The following is a 20,912-nucleotide window of genomic DNA, read 5'->3' as shown; positions in this document are numbered from 1 at the left end:
CACGATCACACACTCGGGCACAGAGAAATACACAGGGACACAGCTTGACAGATGGACACAGACAGACATGTGGACACACACAGTCCCACACTGAGACATGGATGACACACACACACGTGGACATACAGACACCAGACACACAAGCATGGACACATGCAGACATACATGTACATACCTAGACGCTTAGACACAAACACAGGGACATGGATACAGCTACACAGACATCGAGATGGTCACACACGCACATTAACTGCAGCTAAGTAACAGGTGACCCAGTTGTTTAGGAACTCCTATGTTTTATTTTTTTTTAGAAAATAAATAGCTCAGAAATGTACAATCTGTAATTCCAGTACTCTGGCGACACCACAGGGGAGAGGTGGACTCTTGTTGGGTGTTCAGACTAGGCTTGGAACGTGCTGTCTCATACCTGCTTGACCCGGGGTTTGGTTTGTTTCATAGCAGCATTTGTAATTGTTCATTAATGCAGCTTCAGGTGTAACTGTTTTCCTGCAGGACGCAGAGCACGGTGTGGTTTGCTGTGACTGAGCCCACTTCCCACCCCTATCCCCCCTGTGGTGCCTCTTTGTATCAGTGTTTAGGTTTGTTTATTGCTGTTCCATTGAACCGTGTGGAAGATGTTAGGAGGAGCTGGACTGATGTGAAGAGATGCATGTGAGGAATGATGAGGGAACTGACTCTAAAAACTGTTCCGAATGCAAAGTAAATATTCCTGTAGTTGCTGCTGTGATGCCAACAGGGAGTTGGTCTGCAGGCACAGGCCCTTTCCCACTGCTGAAATGCCTCAGAGCTCAGGCTGGGGTGCAGTACTCTGAAGGGTGAGCTCTCCAGACTGCTTCCAGAAACCTGGGATAATGTAGTACATTCCTGAAGGATTTCAGGAGCTCCCCAGAATGGAAAGGGATGGCAGTAGTTGGTGAAGCTGGTTGTTACTTCACCGTGTAACTCCTTGCAATGTAAGAAGGGCCTTATCTCAGAATATGCTCTCTTCTATCTCCACATCCATTGCAGCTCCCGAGGGCTCAGTCATTGCCAGTGTAAGCCTGCGCACCTCTGCCACTGGGATATTTGCTTCCAGTTGGCCTGCAGAGCCTTGTTCTCCCTCAGGAATGCTCTGACCTGCTTCCTTCCCAGTCTGTGGCTCTCCTGGAAAGCTGCCTTTGGTGTAGTTCTTCACCATCTCTTGAACCTCCATGTTCAGAGCTCTCAACTTCTCCTCATATTCCACCCGTACCTGCTGCTGGAGCTGCAAATGGAGAATCAGGTCATTCCCACACACTAGAGTCAAGCAGAGAGACCAGGAGCTCTGGGATGAGCTGTTGGTCCTTCTGGCTTCTGTGTAGGTTCTCTCATCCACTTTGTCACCCCCTGGGAATGGCTGGGCTGAAGGCGGCCATCAAGATTGATTCTCTGGGGGTTTTGACTGCTTGTGCCAAGGAACGGCCCTGACCCTAAATGTTGTCCTTACCTGACTTTCTCTCTCCTTGATGGACTGAAGATTTGCTGCCTGCTTCTCCTCCAGTTTCTGCTGGAACCTGCCAGTCTTCTCTGTCACCTTTAAAAAGAATAAATGAATCCCCCTCAGGGTCCAGTTTTATAAGCAAGGGCTTTGGGCATCCCAAGCTCAGCCTAGCAGGGTGGGCCAGGAGCAGCAGCCTGGATTCAGGGCCACCGTGACAGCCTGGCAGGTTCAGTGCACATGGGCACGTGGGACACAGGGACAGGGACACAGACATACAGGGATACATGGATACACAGACTTGCATAAGGACAGACACTTGTACTCACACAGACAATCAGGCACAGCTACACGTGGACAGACACACAGATGGACACAGTCACAAGGCCCCCGATGAAGACTGACATAGACAGCTGGACACAAACACCAATGGACACACACAGAGGGACACAGACACACATATGGACACAAAAATGGGACACACACAAATGCAGTCATACAGGCAGACAAGTGGACACACACAGACACGGAAACTTGGACACACATGGACAGGGACATAGATGCACAGACAGGGACACAGACACACACCTTGACACCCCCCCCAGCCTCCCCGATGTGAACACAGACAAAGACACTGACACACAGACAAATGGACACATGCACATGCATAGACACACACGGAAATGGACACAGGCAGAGAGGTATGGATGCAGACACGGGGACACACAAGCACACATACACAGATAAATGGACATGCATACGGACACAGACGTATGGACAGACACAGGATGCAGACACAGGCATGGACACAGACACGCGGACACAGAGACACGTACAGACACGGACCATGGGTATGGATAGTGACACACAGGGACACACACACTGACACAGGACATGGATGCATATACAGATGCACTGACATACACAGATGAAGGACACAGACGCACTGACACAGACACACAGGTACAAGTGGACACATGGATGCAGGCAGACATGGACACAGACACACAAAGACACACAGACACATGGACACACACAAACATCGTCACATGGACACAGGGAGACACAAACATACAGACAGACACAGGCAGACACACAGACACAACACATTGACATGGACACACATTCCTAGGCAGAGACGCAGGGACATACAGACATACATACACCTGGACACAGCTACATTGACACAGAGACATACACACACCTGGACATGGGGACATAGGCAGAGACACATGGTCACAGACAGGGACAGGCAAACAGACACACATGGACCACCACAAGGACACAGATACACACTGACATGGACACAGAGACAGACGTGAACATACACTCAAGCACAGGCACGCAGAAATACACACGGACACACACAGCTGGACACAGGCACCCAGACAGATGGACACACAGACTCCCACCAGAACACATAGACACACAAAAAGACCTGGACACAGATACACACACCTGGACACGGACAAACACATGGACACACTCACAGAAGGACATGGATAGAGATGGACAAAGACACCTGGACATGGACACACATGGACAGACACACCCACCCATGGACAGATAGACACTCAGAGATGCACAGACTCACACATGCAAACACAAACATTGACAGACTGTCACATGGACATACAGGCACAGATAGATGTAGAGACAGACACACAAACACAGGGACACATCCTCCCACCCCCTCCGGCACAGCCATACGCACACATTCAGGGACACAGGCAGCACAAAGACACTCCGGGATACAAGGACAGACAAACACGGACACAGACACAAAGGTTCACAAAGGTTCACAATGACATGGGCTCATGCACACACAGAAACAGACGCCTGCATGGACACGCACACAGGAATAGAGTGACATGTACACACACTCTCACGGACACGCAGGGACACGGAGGGACAAAGGGAATAGAGTGACATGTGGACACACTCTCACGGACACACGCACATGCAGGGACACAGAAGGACAAAGGCTGGCACAAAGACAGACACCCAGACGTGCAGAGATGCACACAGACACACCCACACTTGGACACATGGGACAGATAAACTCGGCACATGAAGACAAGACACCTGGTGAAAGGGACACAGACGGACAAATATACATGGATATACACACAAGGACAGACTCCTGGATCTAGAGACATGTGGACACACACAGATAAACCCAGACATAGACGGATACACACATGAACACAGTGGAGAGAGACTCACCCTAAGGCAGACACACCCACATGCACACACTCAGATGCATGGACACACAGACACAAAGTATCTCAGACACAGGGGCATAGGGACACACAAACACACAGGCATGTGAACAAATACAGACACACAAGGACACACACACACCCATGGACACATTGGCAGATTTACATGGACACAGATTGGCAGGCAGACACCTGGACCTATGGCCACATGCACTCAGATATCCAGACAGAGAGACACTGGGACACGTACACAAAGGGACACACAGACCTGGGCAGAGACACTGACACACACAGGTACACACACAGACACATGGACTCGACACACAGACTGAATACAGACTGTATGCACAGAGACACATGCACACACAGAGACACAGACAGTTGGACACGTGGCCACTCAGACACACATACATGGACACAGGCTCAAATGCTGACACTCACAGACACACAGAAATGGACTCAAATGCGGACACTAACAGACAGGGACTGGCACTGGGTCTTCAAGGGGCATAGCTGGGGCCCTTGAGGTGTCTTTCCTCCCACCAGGCTTTCCCATTGTTCCCGAGTTGTGGGTTACAAATGCCCTGGACACTGAGTTCCCCTGATTGCTCTCCCTGCAGAACCTAGAGCTGCTGGGGCAGCCTGCCCCCTCTGAACTCACCCGTTTGACTGTCTGCACCACTTCCTGAATGTGGGAATTGTTAATTTCTTTCTTCAACCTTTAAAGAAAATGATAAAACCCTATAAAATCCAGCTCTTCTCCTTCCATAAAACCCATTTGTCAGTCATAGTACTGATCAGTACTATGCTGATCAACAGGTGTGTTACATTCCCACCCTGTCCTACCACAGACAGAAGCTGCTGTACTTCTAGGAAGAACAAACACCAAAACACCACTCAGAGTTGGCTGAGCCATAAGGCAAATAACTGGGTGCAAAATTCTACTTTCTCATCTTCCAAGTCAGCAGGAGACCCTGCATCCTGCACGGACAGAGCCCAGGAACATCCACTCCCGCACCTCTCCTGAGCAGCCTTGTCACTGGTATTCCTGAGCATGGCCTGGACCCGCTCCACTCTCTTTGCCTCCATCCGCTTCTTAATGTCTTTAATGTTGCTGTGGAGAGAAGAGAGGAGATACAGCCTGGTTACCAGCCCCAGACAGCAGAGCAGTCCTCCATCCACAGCTCTCTGGAGTGTTCCATTGTCCTGAAACACCAAACGTGGGAGACTGTGCAGCAGGAGGCCTGGAGTCTCAAGGATATTTTAAGTCCTGAGTCAGGATGTGTCCTGGCCCAGCAGTGGAGGCAGATGCTAACACATGCTAAAGGCAAGTGTAAGAAAGAACAAGTGTACAGGAAATTTTCCCTCCTCCACCTTCCCAGTTTCCAGTCCATCCTCCAGTATCTGTGCAGGTATCACGTTCCATGATGTCACTCATACTTTAGAGTTTACCTTCACTTTTGGATTTCCCAGCTCTTTGCTGTGAGAGGAGCAGTACTTAATTTATACACAATGTGACAGACATGCCTGAGACATCCACTGATGTCCCATTCTTCTTTCCACTGAGAAACAGTGAGCAATCCCTTCCCTCTTCCAGACCATTCATGATTTACACATTCCTGTCACATCCCCTCAAACATCTGTTTTCCTAGCTGTCCCATTTAATTCCTTTTTGTGCACAAATTCCTCCCCAGTGCTGCCTGTTCTTCTTGTCCTTTCAAAGACTTTATTTGTTTGGGATGGCACACTGAGAAGGGGACAGCTCCATGCAGATGGATCCAGTGGCACAAGGCTGACTCAATCTTTTTTTTTTTTTTGTTTCCCTGTACAATTCCCAAAATCCTGTTTGCCACTTTGGCCACTGCAGAGCTGGGAATGAAGAACATCCACAGCAGCTGAAGATCTCTTACCTGAGTGCCAAAACCAGTGCACTGATGGGCTATGGGCAGGGTTTTCCATTCACATTGTTTTAGATTTATTCCTGCTGAACTGAACTGCCATTTCATTGCCTGTTGCTGCAGATCTTGAAATCTTTCTGGAGCTTCTCCCAGCCAGGGAGCTGTGACTGTACTAATGACATCCTACTGTCAGCAAACCATGGCCTGGCTACTCACCTGTTTCCTTAGACTTGCCTGAATATGCTGAATAGCTGAATAAAGAGTCTCTGGCTTGGGACAGGACACAAAAAGAGGCAGTTTTATATGAATTTGCAACTAAAGACTGAGACAGCATTTAATGGGAAGTAGGAATGAGTGAGAATTTCAGCTTCAGGACAAAGTTCTTGCAAGAACAAATGGATACATGTCTGGCTAGAAACTGGTCAATTGATTCTGCCAGTTTGTTTAAATACTGGAGCCAAGATGCTCAATTCACTTAGAAGATAGAGCGGATCAGTCCCGGGAAGGGATTAATGTGAGGTCCTGACTGCAAGAGACAAGGGGTGGCAGCCAGGGACCAGCAGTGTATTTCCTGTCCTTCCCCATCAGTGGCTCCAGGCTGCTCACTGGAACACTGCATCCTGCTTGGTGCCTCGTGGCAGGAACACTCTTCCGAGGATCACGAGAGGCATCTTCCCCCCGTACCACTGCGTGAGATCCCGTCACATCCCCCTGCCTCAATTTCTCACCAAAGGAAAAGAAAACCTTCTCTTCCCCATCCTCCCTCCCTGGCTGCAGAGCAGAGCAGCGAGATGCAGCAGAAAGTGCTGCCTGGAGCAGAACCTGGCATTGTTTGTGATTGCACTGCCATATTTACCTTTCTGATGTGTCCCTCAGCACCCGCAGCTCAGCTGCCTGCTTCTCCCTGGCCAGCTCCAGGATCCTGGCAACTTGCTGTTTAAGGGATGAACACGAGACCAAAAGGGAACAAACCAGGATGAGACACTGCACCCCATCTGTATCCAGTTGCACCCAAGCCAGCTGTACAACTCCCTGCATTGAATTCCAGGAGCAACAGATTCTGAAACCCCGAGGCTCAGTGCAAACACTGGCACAGGAGTGAGCTCAGCTGTGCGTGCAGGCCCCACTGTACCACTGAGACAGGAAGGTTTCATCCCTGGTTCCTCTCCCAGGTAAGAAACCTGATTCCCAGGTGAGCCAGTGCCCAAGTGTTATCTTCCCCTCAGGGTTGCACACAGCTTGCAAGAGGCGTGTCAAGCCTAAGGTGCACCAGGGAACTGAAGATTTAAGATGTATCAGTGCAAATTCCTTCAAAAAACACTAATGGGAAAAGGCTTCCCAGGCCTGGAATCACTCCCCTTTCACTGGAACAGATAGCACATGCTGGATTTACCATCACCACCATCCCACGGCCTGCACTCCGTCCCCAGGCACCACCGTGGCTCCTTCTGGCCTTGGCTGAGCTCAGCCTGCAGGACTCCCCTCACCTGGACTCTGACTTCCACCAAGTCAAGCAGCAGAACACGCTCTGATGGTGCCACTGGTGAACCCTCAGCCCACCCCCACATCACCCCAGCTCCCAGGCTCCCGGAGAGCTGGCACCTGGCAAGGTGTGAAGCCACTAACGCCACACTAACTCTGTGCTAAGGCATCAGAAGAGCTGGAGCAGATGGAGCGTGATGTGCTCCATGGCAATGCTACTCTTGTTTTAAAAAATAGCAGACATATGAAAATGTTTCTGTAGGATTTTTAGGGCTTCTAACAAATACACTTCAAGTCTTCATTCTCAGTTACCTGGCTTGTGCATGTGTCAGGTATGTTCTGGGCCCACATTCCCAAGCTCAGTTTAGTGAATAACTTGGGATTTTTGGGGCTGTCCCAGGACACGTTTTCAGGTGACACTCGCAGCCCTCACCTCGGTAGCATGCTGCTCTTTCTTCCTTCGGATGCGATTGTGGTGCTCCTCCCCAAGGTGGATGAGGTCCATCTCCAGCCTCTCCCTCAGCTCCACGAGCCAGTGGCAATCAATGCTCTCTGCTGCTTTTACAGGATTTGCACTGCTACCAGCATCACTTGGGGTCACGCTCCTGCAGAGCAGAAACAGGGGCCGTGCTGCTTCTCGCCATGCCAATACATTCCCAACCTTCCCACCCACCCTCCGTGAGAACAGCCCAGGGGCATGCACGTGCCTGCACTGCTCCGTCTTCCTGCAGAGAAGGGAAGGCCATGTTTCCCTGGGGATCCTTGGTTTGGTTGGGGAAGGTGACCCCAGGCTGTGGTTACCTCTTCTTCTGTGTTTTCCTTGTGCGTATTGTCCTTTTCTTGCCCCCAGGGCAGGCCAGCTCCGAAAAGAGCACCGAGTATTTCTGCAGCAGCTCCTCCCTCTGTTTGCTTCCCTTCCACTCCAGCTCCCTCAGCTCCTTCTCCTGCCTCTTCAGCAGCTTCAGGAAGCGTTTCTTCTGCTGCAGCTCAGCGAGGGTGATTGTCTCAGGCTCTGAAACACAAAATAAAAGGGTTGAACAGTGCCAGCTCCCTCCCAAGGCTTGGAGTGGGGAAACTGGAGCATACAGCTCCAACACATGTCCCTGGATCACCACACCCAAACCAGAGCCCCCTCTGCTCCACACCTTGGGATTCCTCTCCCCAGGTACATATTCTGTCCTGGCAAACACTTTTCTTTAGGAATAACTCCTAAAAAAGCAATGTACATAACAGTAATTTGCCAACATATCCTGAGTGAAACAGGTTTCCTCTTGTGCCTTCAGTTCAGTTTTGAGGCACAATTAGGCCTCGTGTTTGCAGGAATTGGCATCACACTGCATTCAGGCACCCAGAAGCAGGTGAATAACACATTGCACAGGGAGTGCAGGCGTGCTGAAGGAAACCTGTCTGGAGCCCTAAGATTCCTGGGATTTGTATTTAGTGCTGGCTACACTAGGCAGGGTTGGGACATGTCTTTTTATTTGGAAATGTAAGATGACAGGCAGGGCCTCAGCCCAGGTGACCAGCATGAGGAGTTACCTGCCATCTGCATTACTTCTAACACAGCTTCATCCTTGGTGAACACTGCTGCTCCTGAAATCCCAAAAGAAGTTCCTGTTAATGTCCCATCTTGGATGTCCAGGTTGGAAATGGACAGAGGAGAGCTCACCAGAACACAGCCCATGTGAAGGACGTTGGTGTCAGTACAGAAGAATTAATTAAACTGCCAAGATGTTTAGATGCTTGGAAACTCTTGGAAACTTACCTGTGGAGCCGTTAGAGGGAGGAATGCTGGGTTTCCCAGTGGAGCCTGCCACCCCATTAGTCTCAGCAGATGAGAGGTTTGTCTGTGTGCCAGGCCTCTAAAACAAAGATCAGAGGTAAATGAAAACTTCCATTATTTCAAGTGAATCCATGCAAGGTGCTCTAGAGAACAGAACTTGGAAAAACTCACCTCCCCCGAGGTATCCTTGAGCTTCAAGCGCTTGTCCTGCAGGTTGAAGAACTTGATGGGGTTGGAGAGGGCAATAGTGAGATCTGGAAACAGAGAGCAGGGCTTGGCTTGGATAGCAAACAACTCATGGACTCATTTCCCTGCCAATGCAGGACACTGTGAAGAAGGAATAGTTTGTGTTCTCTGCTTGTAACCAAAGTCTCCCTGACAGCACAAGGGAGGGAGGAAGGGAAGCTTCTTCACTTCTTCACCTCAGTCCCAGTCCAAGGCCATGGCTCACAACTGATGTTCAGGATAGCTCTGTGAAGTGATTTTGGGAACTCTGCTCCCAAAAGCCAGGGCCAGGTTAAGATTTTTCCCACCTGCACAGCTGCTTGCTCCAATTCCAGCCCAACCTCATCTATAAACCTCATCTTTTAATAAAATGTGATAAATCTGATTTCTCAGGATTTCCCCTGTGAATAAGGTTCATTTGTACAAACGCAGGGGAGGAGAGAGCAAACACGAGAAGTATTCACAAGAGCTCCTGTGGCTGATGCTGGTGCACTCTAGTTTGGTCATGACAGTTGATCCCTCTGGTGAGGCTTCTGTCACATCCAGCTCTGACCCTTCTCAAAGGAAGGTCCCCATATCTCAGTACCAGCAAGAACCTCTCTTCTCTTCTAATAGGGAAGAGCATCCCTCCTAAAACCTCCCTAAAGCCCCTGTTCTCTGCAGCCCCTGAGAGATGTCACCTATTCCCTCAAGGAGACCTCTCCCTGCCTCCAAACAAGGGTAGGGCTGCGCCCTTCCACACTGGAGCCTGGTACACCTGCACTGCACCTCAGGTGGGACCCAGGCACGGCTGCAGCGGGAGCCTCCATGCTCTTGCCAAGGCAGCGAGGCTGCGACAGGATGCTGGCATGCACTCAAGACACACCCTGACAAGGAATTGAGGGTGCAGCAGGAAAGCACTTCCCAGGCTGGAAAAATACTTCTGAATCAGAGTTTGGAGGAGGCCAGAAGCACCCCCACACACATTCCAGCGCTCCCTACCTGCCCAAGCATCTGGCACGTAATCCTTGATCTCCAGGAACACGAAGAGGGCGGGCATGGTGAGCGGCATGTTGCTCTCGCTGCGCAGGCACACGTGGTGGTAGCCTGGGGCACAGAGGGGAGGGAGTTGAGCTGGTGGCATCCTGTCCCTCCCTGTCTGCTCCAGCAGCCCGAGGCTCCTCTTTACAGGAGGAGCCTGTGTATCATGGGATAAAGCCAAGGCTATAACAAGATGGATTTCAAGGTTCCACTGCCTGTGGGCACGGTGATTAAGGAGCAAAGTGTGCAGCTGTTTGTATGGACTTTATGGCTCCCACTGGACAGCAGAAGGAATTTCCACTGATTTACCTGGGTGCATTGCGATGATGGGAATGATACGCTGGCCAATGAACTTCCCTCCTTCTTCCCAAGCCACAATTTTGAGAGACGCCAGCTCAGGCATCATGATCTAAGGGAAAAGCAGAGTAAGGCACCAGTGTCCTCACCTCTAACTCCTGATAGCACTCCTTCCAACCAAACAATTCCATCTCTTCCAGGATGGCAGTGCCATCCTGGAAATTGTAATCCTTGTAATTTAAGGACAGAGTTAATCATAGACATCCTAGGTGAATGCCCAGAAACTCCACCAAATGCAGTCTTCTCAGCCTGCCCAGGATCACAGGTTACCTAAAGACAAAAACAGGGCAACAAACCCTCCAAACCACTGCTTCCAGGAAGAATTCACTGGAATGAACTGGGATGGATAATTTAGCAAACATGGTAACATTGCTAATAAAGGCTTTTGACTCCCTCCTTCCCTGTATTCTTTTGCCATAAAATGAACTCAAAATTATTCTGCCAGGAGTGTTTCAAAGTGTTTCTGAAAGGAGGATGTTTTAGCCAAGTAGGCTGAAAATATCTGTAGCTTCATAGTGTGCCTGACAGATGAATTGTATAATGTATACTTGACTTATCTTCCCTGTGCCCTGCAGCTGGATTGGTGATCACTGAATTCCTGGGGAGAGACAGGGCAGCTTTCCATGTTCTGGCACAACTGAAAACTGGTCCCATTACTGCTCCAGTTTGGCTGTTTCTCATTGACAGTTTAACCACAGAAATTCAGTTCCTTTCTGATGCTGGAGGTTTTCCAAACTGATCAGTGTCAAGAGGGCATCATAGAGGGGAGACTTTGGATGCCTGTTATCTCCAGAACTATTCCCATATACCCCTTATCTGTTCTGGGAAATATTAATGCAGATTTGTTTTGGATATTGTTGTTTGGATGTTACCTGAGAATGTCCAAAGCCAGGCCCGAGATGTCCAGAGGGAAGTCCCTTCTGCTGGCACTGACCTCTGCCAAGGCAGTGCTCATGGCCATCAGGAGCTTTAAGGATTCTCTGCCTAAATTACTATCAAATGCTCTCACCTTTTCAAAAACAAAAGCCTCCTCTTTCCACACAGGGTTAATGGAGTTTGCTGTGGAGGTCAGTTTGGTTCTGTGTTTGCGTTTGGCATCCCTTGGCAGCCCAAGGAGCTCCACTTCCACGTAGGTCTTGACGCTGCGATCCGAGAGGAACTGACCAGAGAGTACCTGTGAACAACGCAAACGGAGTTAGCAACTGCTGGGAAGAATAAAACAGAGGGACCCACCCCAAAACAGCTTTTCTGCTGCAGCTCTTCTTTTACCTTCACCTCTATTTCTTGCTTCAGCACTTCCTCTTTCCCTACCAGCACAGCCTTGGCTCCCTCTCCACGGCAGATGCTCATTTTCCATTTTCAAGTGATTATGATTAATTTAAAATAGCGACAAGCCTGGGAGTTGCCACAGTAACGCTTTCTCACGGGACTCCGCGGGTTCGTGTGGCACTAAGAGTCCCCCTGGGTGACACAGGACAGGGTCCCCGGGCTGTACTTGCCGTGACGGAGACAGTAGTGGCCACCAGCCCGTCGATGCGGTCCACGGAGAAAGGGTCGAACTGCTTGTCAGGGCGCCGCATGAACTCGTGCTTGAGCAGGTAGCCACACTGCCCGTTGAACTCAAACAGGGCCATGTTCTGCTGCATGGGGACATCTGAGAGCAGAGCAACACGGTGAGACGGGCCTGGGAGGGACAGGCAGCCTGCGTGCCGTGAGGAAGCTGAAAGCTGCCGGAAGCTTCCAGCCCCTGCCAGCCCACGGCTCGCAAAGCCATCTTGAAAACTAATTAAGCCTCTCAGCACCCTAGAGGGAAAAGTATTACAGCAGCTGTTGCAAGGAAGGGAAGTGGTTTGCTTGTGCTTGCACCTTAAGTCATGGGCAGAACTAAATTAAAACCTGCTTTAAGGAGCACCTGCTATTTTTGGGCGGGAATAAGTAACTGTCTAAGCTCCTCTGTTCCTTCCCCCTTTCATTTTGGGCCTCCTCTGAGTCCATCTTCTGTCTGACACTACTGAGGACACTGCCTGGTGGTTGCTGCACCTGCCTGCACTGTCATCCTCCTCAGAATCAACCTTGCACTCGCTCCCTTTAGGCTCCTATGCTCTATACATAACACAACTCTCTGAGGAAGGAAGAGGGGTAAGGTACAGCTTTCTGCCAAGGCTTTTCTTTCCTTCTTATGCTGGTGTGCAGCCAGGAAAGGCCTTTTCCCCCCGGTCAGGTCAAAATCCTGGAAATAATGGCACAGACAGGTCAGTGCTGTGGCCAGATGGAGCTCTGCCTCTGCCTTGTACAGGTAGCAACTTGGGGGGTGGGAGCTGCAGGTGCCCTCATGGATATGATTCAGTGTGACATCGTGGAAAAGGACAGCCAGGGACAGTGCCCAGACACAGGGTGACAGCAGTCCATATGTGTGTGTGTGTGTGTGTGTGTATGTCAGGTCTGTGCTGGGCATGGAAAAGTGCTGTTGGTCTGTGGGAGATCAAATCAGAGGAGAACAGCACTTTGGGAAAAGGCACATGGAATAATGACCAGGGAAATGGCAGAAAAGGAAGAGACAGAGACCAGGAGCACCAGGGGACCAGCAGTGCCTGACCTCGCCTGCTCGGAGGCTGGAGCACACCCCGACACTCACCCATGGTCTGGAAGTTGAGTGCCACCATCTGACAGCCGACATTCCAGAACATCTGGGGCTGGTAATTGGAGGAGTCCATCCGGGTGCCTTTGGGGTAAATGCGGCTCATCTGCCGCTTGTTGTATCTACAGGCTCTATAGGAAACACTGCTCCTGGTGTGCCCTGGGGCCAGCCCACATATTCCCATTATAAAAACCGTTCGAGCTCGGCTACCGATGCTCAGAGCCTTCCAGACGAGACTGCAGGGAGGCTCAGGCTCCTTGTCCATACACTTTTCACTTAAGGACAAACATCTGGCAGCCTTGACATTGGCTATGGCAGGATGCATCCTGTCAAGAATCTCCCTCCCACTCCGAGCACCCGACGGCACCGGAAAAGGGCTGCCAAAAGGATACTCTACAAACTGCACGGGGAACTTGCTCACTAGATCGCAAGCCTTGGTCTCGGTGAAGGAAGAGATGACGTAACTCCGGTTCTTCTCTAGAAACAGGAGATTGCATTTAGGAGCAAGGCACGCCCAGTCCCCGTTCTGCACAGGGGACTGACGGAGGCAGGAAGCTCTTGGCCTGGGTTCCGAAGGGACCGAGCCTGACTTACTGGCAGAGACCTCGAAGGAGTTGAATTTGATGGGCTGTACGTAGTTAACCAGGCTGGACATCTCCTCGTACGCCGTCACTTCCAGGCCAGCCGTGCCCTGAGCAGAGAACAATCCAAAAGGGAACAGATAAGGAGAGCTTCCCCGGAGATGAAACAAACTGCACCAGGGCCTCCTAAAGAGCTCTGGTGGCTGCCCTGACCAGAGTGCTCCAGTTTCTCTGTCTTCCCAGTCCCACAGCTCCATGGTGGGCAGGGGCACAGGACCTCTGGATGGCTGGGCAAAAACGGAATCAAGGCACATGGAGAGGTTCCAGGGAGGATGTACAAAGCCCAGGATCTCTTTGACCTCTCAGAACATGGAGTCTGGGATAAACGGGGATGTTGTTTTTCCTCCTTTCCAAAGGATACCAGGGAGATGGAAATGGGAAACAGACCTTTTATTCAAGGGAATGCTGATCTCCTCCCTCCCCCTTCAGCAGCAGCACTTTCAGTAACAACTTCTCAGACCAAGGCTAAGCCTCTCAACACCCCCAAGGCAAACAGTTATCTCCAAATCATGCACAGTCAGCAGTAACTCCTCTGCCACATTCTTTATGCTTGCAACAAATTTTCTTTTTCAGTTTTTCCTGCAAAAGTCTTGTAGTGTGGGGGATGGAAAGCCCCCTGCAGATTCATTCCCCTTTGCACTTTGGGTTCATCTCTATTCAATAGGGTGAAGCCCCAGAGAAAAATGGAAGCCAGCAAAAATCCAAACAGGAAAGGAAAAGAACCAACTGTGACAGTACCTCATCTGACTGCATCTTTTTAATTTCCTCTTCATCCAGATTTCTGAGCTGTTCATCCTCTTCCTCTGGCTCCTCTTCAGCCACATCACCTGCCCAGACTAAGCACACAGGCTATCAGTGGTATGGATCAGGAGACACAGGACCCTGCAGGCTGCTGGCAGTGGAGGGCTCTGCCAAACCTCATCCCCAAGTAATGCTGGAACACTGAGGGGAAGAATCCTACAATTTTATTGGCCAAATCCAAACATGAACTGGTACACTGAAGATGAGCACATCCAAGAGACCAAACCATTCCTGCTGCAGGCTCCCCTCACACTCAGGAGTAACAATCACTGGGCTGTTTCCCCTCCAAGGTCAGATATATTTGCAGGAATAAATGCCCATTTCCAGGTGTTCTGCAGCGGTGCTCACCTTGTCCTCACATGACATCATGTGCTCTCACCATGACAGGGACTGTTCTACTACAGGGGCCCTGAGCCCAGGAGGTGACAGGAAGGGAGGAGAGAGGGGCTGAAGGTTTTATGAACCTCCAAGGCCCTCATGGTGAAGAACTAGGCTGTGGTGAATTTGTGATTATCAGAGAGCTACAAGCAGTAACAAATTATTCCCCTTCCCTCAACCCAAAAGCCAAGAGTGTATCAGTGGATCACTAAGGGATGATGGGCAGGTAAATAATTGTCTCTTTTGGTTGGACGAAGTGTTCAAAATATTCTGAAGATTTCATTTATCTTTCAATTTTCTGCTGCTGCTTGGAATAACTGATTTAATGACTAGTGCTGGCTTGTCCCAAGCTCACCAAGTACTGAGTGATTTAGAAGGCTTTGCCCATCAGTTTTATTAGTCCCTCTCCCCTTCAGACATACCAGTATCTTCAGCATCCACAGAGGTTGGCTGCTCAGTGGTTTCTGGTTCCACATTCCTCCCTTTCTTCAAAGAGTTCTGCCTCTTCTCAGACATAGATTGGTTCTTTTTGTTTTTAATCAAGATTTTCCTTAGGAGATCCTTAGGACTTGGGAGAGGAACTCCTGGCTTCAGCTGTAACAGATAAACTTCATCACAGAATTCACACACTCACCTCCCCTGTCCCCCGGCCAACTGCAGTGCACAGACACATCTCTCACCCACTGTGCTCCTCCTTTCCTCCCTCTGCCAGCATATCCCACTAGATTAATGCAGATTTTCCCTAAGATTTCACCTGTGGTTTCAGACCAGCATTTTGCACCTCCCAGGCTCTGCCATGCTGCCTAGCCACCCATCCTGCTAAAAAAAACACCTAGATGGCCTGAAGGCATCCACGTACCTCTGGCTTCCCATTCCACCTACTTCTCTCATTATATCCCAGATCCTCAGTCCCTCATCAGTACTCAGGCCAGATTTAAACACTGCCTGCAGCAGATTTAAAAAAGATCCCAGAGGAGGTGGCTCAAGACAAGGACATGTGACAGACTGCACAGACAGCAAAGGCCTGTAAATAGCTTAGCTGATCTCTTGAACTGTTCCCCCCCTCATCCCTCTGTTCCCATTGCCTGGACATGGGGCTGGGCAGTGGGCAGCAGCTGCTGCTGGCTCACTGCTTCTTTGCAGCTCTTCTTTGGGTCTCAGTGCTTTCAAACAGATGCTTGGGCCAGGTGCCTTAGCTGCCCCTCCTCTGTGCACACCAAGGATCTGCCTCGTGCCCTGCAGAACACAGATCCTGCTCAGATGTTTAAAACCATGTCTCCTGGCAGGCCAGAAATACCTGTTGTACAGGTAAGATGAAGACTGAGGTCAAGCAGAGGGGGACTTTCCTCAGCTATTCCAAGCACATGACACTGACCTGCCCACCTGTGCCTGGAAGGGAATATTTCCAGGCTAGAAGCAGGATTGGGCCTTTGCTCCTGTTTCCAAGTGCTGGCAGACAGAGCTGGACCAGTGGCGTGTACAGAACACACCTGGTACCCTTGGTACATCCTTGGCCACCCAGAGCTCAGTGCCCAGAGCCCCTCAGGTGACAGAGTGCTAACCAAGAGTTTTCCAACTATCTCTATGAACCAGGATCCACGTCCATGGCATTGTATCTGTTGTTGTGGCACCTCCCAGCACCAGGAGTGACCAAGTTTTCCAGAAAGGCCTTCCCAGCGGCCTCCTGCCCCAGCTCCCTCATACCGGGTATTTCTCCAGTGGCTCTGTCAGCAGCATGTCTCCAAAAATTGTTCGGCAGTACTCGGCCATCTTTGCCTGCTGCTTGGGCCTAAGAGAGATCAGGCAGCAGTGAAGAGGAAAGCAAATGCCCAAAATCAGAGTTTGGCATGAACAAAAGATGCCCATGTGCTCTACTCAGAAAACCATCTCAGCTATGCAGATGTTAAGGTCCCATTCCCAAGCCAAGTTCTATGTTCATATTCTGCAACCCTAAGGCTGCACAACTGTGATCACCCCACTCTGCAGGTTAAGGCTCATCTTTCAGCTCTGACCCACCTTCAGTTGCTTCAGAAACCTCAGTCAATGCTTCACTCCAGCTTAGCACTCACTTCAAACCCAGCAGCCCTTGCCTGTGTATTTTCTGCTCTGGACACAGCAGCCAGTTCTCCCCATCACCAAACACTCACGAGTCCACGTGGTTCTCGAAGGACAGGATCACAGGGTACGGAGATGTTTTAAAAGCACTTTCTGCAATGGCCTCGATGGCATCCTGAGGGAGAGGCCACGGTCAGAGAGAAGCTCAGCAGTCATTAATAACAGAGACACGGCTGACCTCCCACTGAACAGACTCCACAACTGTCTCTCAGGAACTCCTTTCAAAGTCACTAAACTTCTCCCAGTAAGAAGGTGAGAAGTGTCATCTTTTTCACACCTGCCCAGATTTCCAGCTCCAGAGGATCCACGCTGAGCTAAACTCAACAGCTTGCACCAAAATGAAGCTGAAGATGCAACAAGGTGAGATTTTTGTTTTGCTGCACAGGTCAGTGCACATATCACTGCACGTGAGAACGTGTGGCCAGCGGGACAAACCCCTGCCCCAAGCACCTTGAACTGGCACAGAAAGGTGTGTGCAGCACCAGATTAAACCACTGCAAACTCTATCCATACTTACCTCTGAACCTGCCCAATTCTCTATCATTTCTGCTGCTTATAAAATCCTCTTGCCTGGCAGCAAAGAGAGCTGGAGTGTTCAGTTACCAGCTGTGCTGACATTTCAAATGCAAATACCATGGAAACCTTTTCAGCATTAATGATGTAAGAAAAAATAATATTTTCCCCAAGCCCTTGTTAAACTGCCACAAACTTTCCACTATTTTCCTTTCTGGTCCTGCTAATTGGTAAAGAAGTGCCATTTGCTCCTTTGCAATTAGAGTCCCCTGATCATCCCAAATCCTGGATCAGCCATGACCTCAGCAAGGAGGGAGGCTGCCACAGCTGCTCCTCCATGGACCACTGGGAGTCAGTCACAGAAGCCTCAAGGCTCTCAGGAGAAGCCTCAGACAATGCTACTAAAAGGCCACAGGAGTTGTAGTGGAAGGAAGGACTATGTGTTATGTAAAACCAAAACGCAGCACACGCTATGTTACCAGGTTATAATTTCCTTGAGGAATGGTCCCAGGCTTCAGCAGAACTCTGCAATTACAGCAGCTACAAATGCCATTATTTCTGTTCTATCTGCAGCGACCTGCTGTGCAAAAAGCAGCAGTGGTACCACAGGGCTTTGGAAATAACTGAGTCTGAGGACAATACCTCTGACCTTAAGGACTGCTTTGGTTTGTTGTTTTTTTCCCCTTCACACATAAATATTTTAGTAATAGTGAAGTGTGGGAATTGGGGGGAAGATACGGAAGAAAAATAAAGAGCTGGGAAAAAACATCTAAAGCACCTCTACCTGTTGGTAGCAGCTGTGTAAAGGAGTGAAGAAAAAAAGTCAGTGTGATGCCTTTATTTGTAACTTGCAAGCTGTGGATAAATGCCCTGTACTGCCTGGCTTTGTGTTGCGCTTCCAAAGGCTGGGAGCTGAATCCTCAGGGAAGCCAGCTGCTCCACAAAACACATTCCAACACTCAGGTCATTAGGAAGGAATTGAACCCTGTTCTTCCAAAAGCCTCCAGTTGCGGCAGTCAGCCACAGAAACCTGCTGCAGACCAGAAGCTAAACTCATTTTAGCTGTGTTTTCTAGAAGCCATCCTGTTCGCTCCTCTGATGTGCCTCTGTCTATAAACCCACCGGCCTCATGCCACGTTCTGTGCATCCATCCTGTGGCACAGCCCTGTGTACACACACACCTCAGCTCAGCCATCTCCCCATGGCTTCTGCCTGACTTCCCATATTTCCCTCATCCATCCATCCATCCATCCATCCATCCATCCATCCATCCATCCATCCATCCATCCATCTTCATCCAGCTATCAACCTCTCTTCTACTCCTCCCATTCCGAAATTGTACAAACTCCAACACAGTGCTTATCTGTTCACTTTTCCTTCTACCCACACATTCATTCACTTGTCACCTCGCCATCAATCTTTTCCTCTCAAACATCCTCAGCCATCTGGCTCCCTCAGCAGTCAGTCTAAAAGGAGGCAGGGGAAAGCATCCACGGAGAAAGCTCTTCACTACCTTGAAGAGGATCTCAGTTGTCATGGTGAAGCCGTGGGTGATGATGGGCTCCTCATCCGGGGGCCGGCCCTTCCAGCAGTCCAGCTCCACGCAGCGGCAGCCGGCCAGCAGCGTCTGGCGGTACATTTCGGGAGAGGACGTCCCAGAAAACTGCCCAGCTGCAGGAGAGGCTCAGCGTTAGCTACTCGCACAGGACAGCTCCTGCACGCACAGGGGCAACGGGAGTCTCTGGCAGCCTTCAGCAGGGGGATGCAGCAGACTGACAGGATGTTTTCGGTTGCAGGGTGACACTGCTTCATGTCACACAGCATTTAGAGTCAGCCCAGCCCTCAAAGCCCCCGGGGCACACACATCCGCCGGGCTGATTGTGTCCCTCCCCCCTCCCTGGGTGTGCCAGCCATACCTGTCAGGTAGGTGTTGTGTGAGGAATTGATGTAGTAGTGCGAGAGTGGCTGGGTCATGTCCTGGTACAGCATCAGCTTGTCCAGCACTATCAGGTTGTTCTCGGGGCCACAGAGGAACCAGACCATCCCCTCCGGAGACAGCTGCCCTGAATGGCAAACAGAGCTGTTCATGGTCACCAAATAGAACGGTTCTGGCCCCTCTTTGGAAGTGGAAAGAGAGTTGTGGGAACCAGGCTGACTGCTCCCCTGGGAAGCAGGACGGTACAGGGCATGAGATCTGCTCTGTCCTCCCACCTGTATGGCAGAGCTTTGGGCTGAACAAGACTCACCTCTCTGGATGTTAAACCCGCTGGGCTCATACTTCTCTATCAGGCTCTGCACCTGCTCAGGTTTGGCTGGCGGGAAGAGGATGTCATTGAGGCGGGTGTCACGCTGCTTCTTGTTGATGAACTTCGCCAGGTGATCTTTGGTCATGTAGGGCTTTGCTTTTAGATGGCTGCAGAGAGAATCAGAGAGGGGCAGAGGTAAGGCTTGGGAATTACCCCAGAAATCTTCTCACATAGGAGAGGTTGATCCTTCCTCAGGTTGATCCTCCCTCTGGGCCCATATACTTCAAGGTCCTGCAGCACACTCAGGTCTCATCCTTTTTATTCAGGCCGTGAGTGAAGGCATTAAGTGACCTGAGATCCTGCCCTTCTAAGGCCTCAGGCCAGACAAACTCCATGACACTAAATCCCCTCCTTCCTGTCTATCTTCTGCCACAAGAGACCAAGTTCTGGGCCGTGGCTTGAGGGAAACTTACTGTGAGGTAAATATCTCATCAATCTCGGGTCGTGGACACAGATTCATGAGGAACGTCTTGTACACCGGCTCGGGGAAGTCCTCAGGGTTGATGGCATCATTCTGAGAATGCAGTGAAGATGTGTCAGGAGCACAAACCCAAACTCTTACCTGTCATGAACACCCACAGCTCAGCACTTGGCTGTGACAACCCCAGTAATGAGTGGAACATCTGGCCGGGTGTTGCTGTTTCTTTGTTCCACACAGAGCAAGTGCTGGAGTCACTGGTGTTACTGGAAGACATTAAGAGCTGATGCCAGCAGGCCAGAGTTAAGGCCTGGCAGTGGTAGGGTAAGGTAAGCAACTGCGAGCATCTTGGCTGATGGTTTTTCACAGCCAAAGGTATCCCAGTCAGGGCAGGGGAAAAGATCTTTCTCAAGTTAATGACACTTCTGGATACCCAGAGAAACCCTTACCTTGCCATTTGGCAGATGACAAGCACTTAATGCTTCTTCCACCCTCTTCTTGTCTGCAGGGAACATCTGAAAAATACTGACCAGACAGGCAAACAAACATCACCATGGGGAGGACAGAGGTCGGGGGGCTGGAGCTGCAGGCAGTGCAGGACACTCCACATGCACAGCAAGGGAGACAGGCAAGATGAC

General features: G+C 50.4%; 1 protein-coding gene across 3 annotated transcripts in view; it reads right to left on the bottom strand.

Annotated features, from left to right (window-relative positions):
- Nucleotides 1–279: 279 nt before the first annotated feature.
- PLCB2 (phospholipase C beta 2) overlaps nucleotides 280–20,912 on the bottom strand; it is a 36,722-nt gene continuing 16,089 nt past the window's right edge. Inside the window, exons 7-32 of one of the 3 annotated variants that reach the window (XM_038138924.1) lie at nucleotides 20,724–20,799; nucleotides 20,270–20,370; nucleotides 19,797–19,963; nucleotides 19,467–19,613; nucleotides 19,064–19,221; nucleotides 17,070–17,152; nucleotides 16,627–16,711; nucleotides 15,345–15,516; nucleotides 14,482–14,579; nucleotides 13,697–13,793; nucleotides 13,495–13,579; nucleotides 13,100–13,224; nucleotides 11,964–12,118; nucleotides 11,474–11,638; nucleotides 10,417–10,516; nucleotides 10,069–10,173; nucleotides 9,034–9,116; nucleotides 8,845–8,941; nucleotides 8,619–8,672; nucleotides 7,881–8,091; nucleotides 7,513–7,684; nucleotides 6,454–6,530; nucleotides 4,718–4,813; nucleotides 4,361–4,418; nucleotides 1,487–1,573; nucleotides 280–1,264 (exon numbers count right to left, since the gene is read on the bottom strand). In XM_038138924.1, the coding sequence (XP_037994852.1) occupies nucleotides 992–1,264; nucleotides 1,487–1,573; nucleotides 4,361–4,418; nucleotides 4,718–4,813; nucleotides 6,454–6,530; nucleotides 7,513–7,684; nucleotides 7,881–8,091; nucleotides 8,619–8,672; nucleotides 8,845–8,941; nucleotides 9,034–9,116; nucleotides 10,069–10,173; nucleotides 10,417–10,516; nucleotides 11,474–11,638; nucleotides 11,964–12,118; nucleotides 13,100–13,224; nucleotides 13,495–13,579; nucleotides 13,697–13,793; nucleotides 14,482–14,579; nucleotides 15,345–15,516; nucleotides 16,627–16,711; nucleotides 17,070–17,152; nucleotides 19,064–19,221; nucleotides 19,467–19,613; nucleotides 19,797–19,963; nucleotides 20,270–20,370; nucleotides 20,724–20,799 (3,127 nt within the window). In that variant the 3' untranslated portion in view covers nucleotides 280–991. Of the gene's footprint in view, nucleotides 1,265–1,486; nucleotides 1,574–4,360; nucleotides 4,419–4,717; nucleotides 4,814–6,453; nucleotides 6,531–7,512; nucleotides 7,685–7,786; nucleotides 8,092–8,618; nucleotides 8,673–8,844; nucleotides 8,942–9,033; nucleotides 9,117–10,068; nucleotides 10,174–10,416; nucleotides 10,517–11,473; nucleotides 11,639–11,963; nucleotides 12,119–13,099; nucleotides 13,225–13,494; nucleotides 13,580–13,696; nucleotides 13,794–14,481; nucleotides 14,580–15,344; nucleotides 15,517–16,626; nucleotides 16,712–17,069; nucleotides 17,153–19,063; nucleotides 19,222–19,466; nucleotides 19,614–19,796; nucleotides 19,964–20,269; nucleotides 20,371–20,723; nucleotides 20,800–20,912 lie in introns of those variants that run through there. The other 2 variants (XM_038138925.1, XR_005257195.1) reach the window with 2 other exon arrangements.

The sequence above is a fragment of the Motacilla alba genome, chromosome 5, assembly GCF_015832195.1.
Source record: "Motacilla alba alba isolate MOTALB_02 chromosome 5, Motacilla_alba_V1.0_pri, whole genome shotgun sequence".
Lineage (NCBI taxonomy): Eukaryota > Metazoa > Chordata > Aves > Passeriformes > Motacillidae > Motacilla > Motacilla alba.
The sequence above is the reverse complement of the archived record's forward strand: the minus strand, read 5'-3'. Positions and strand labels throughout refer to the sequence as shown.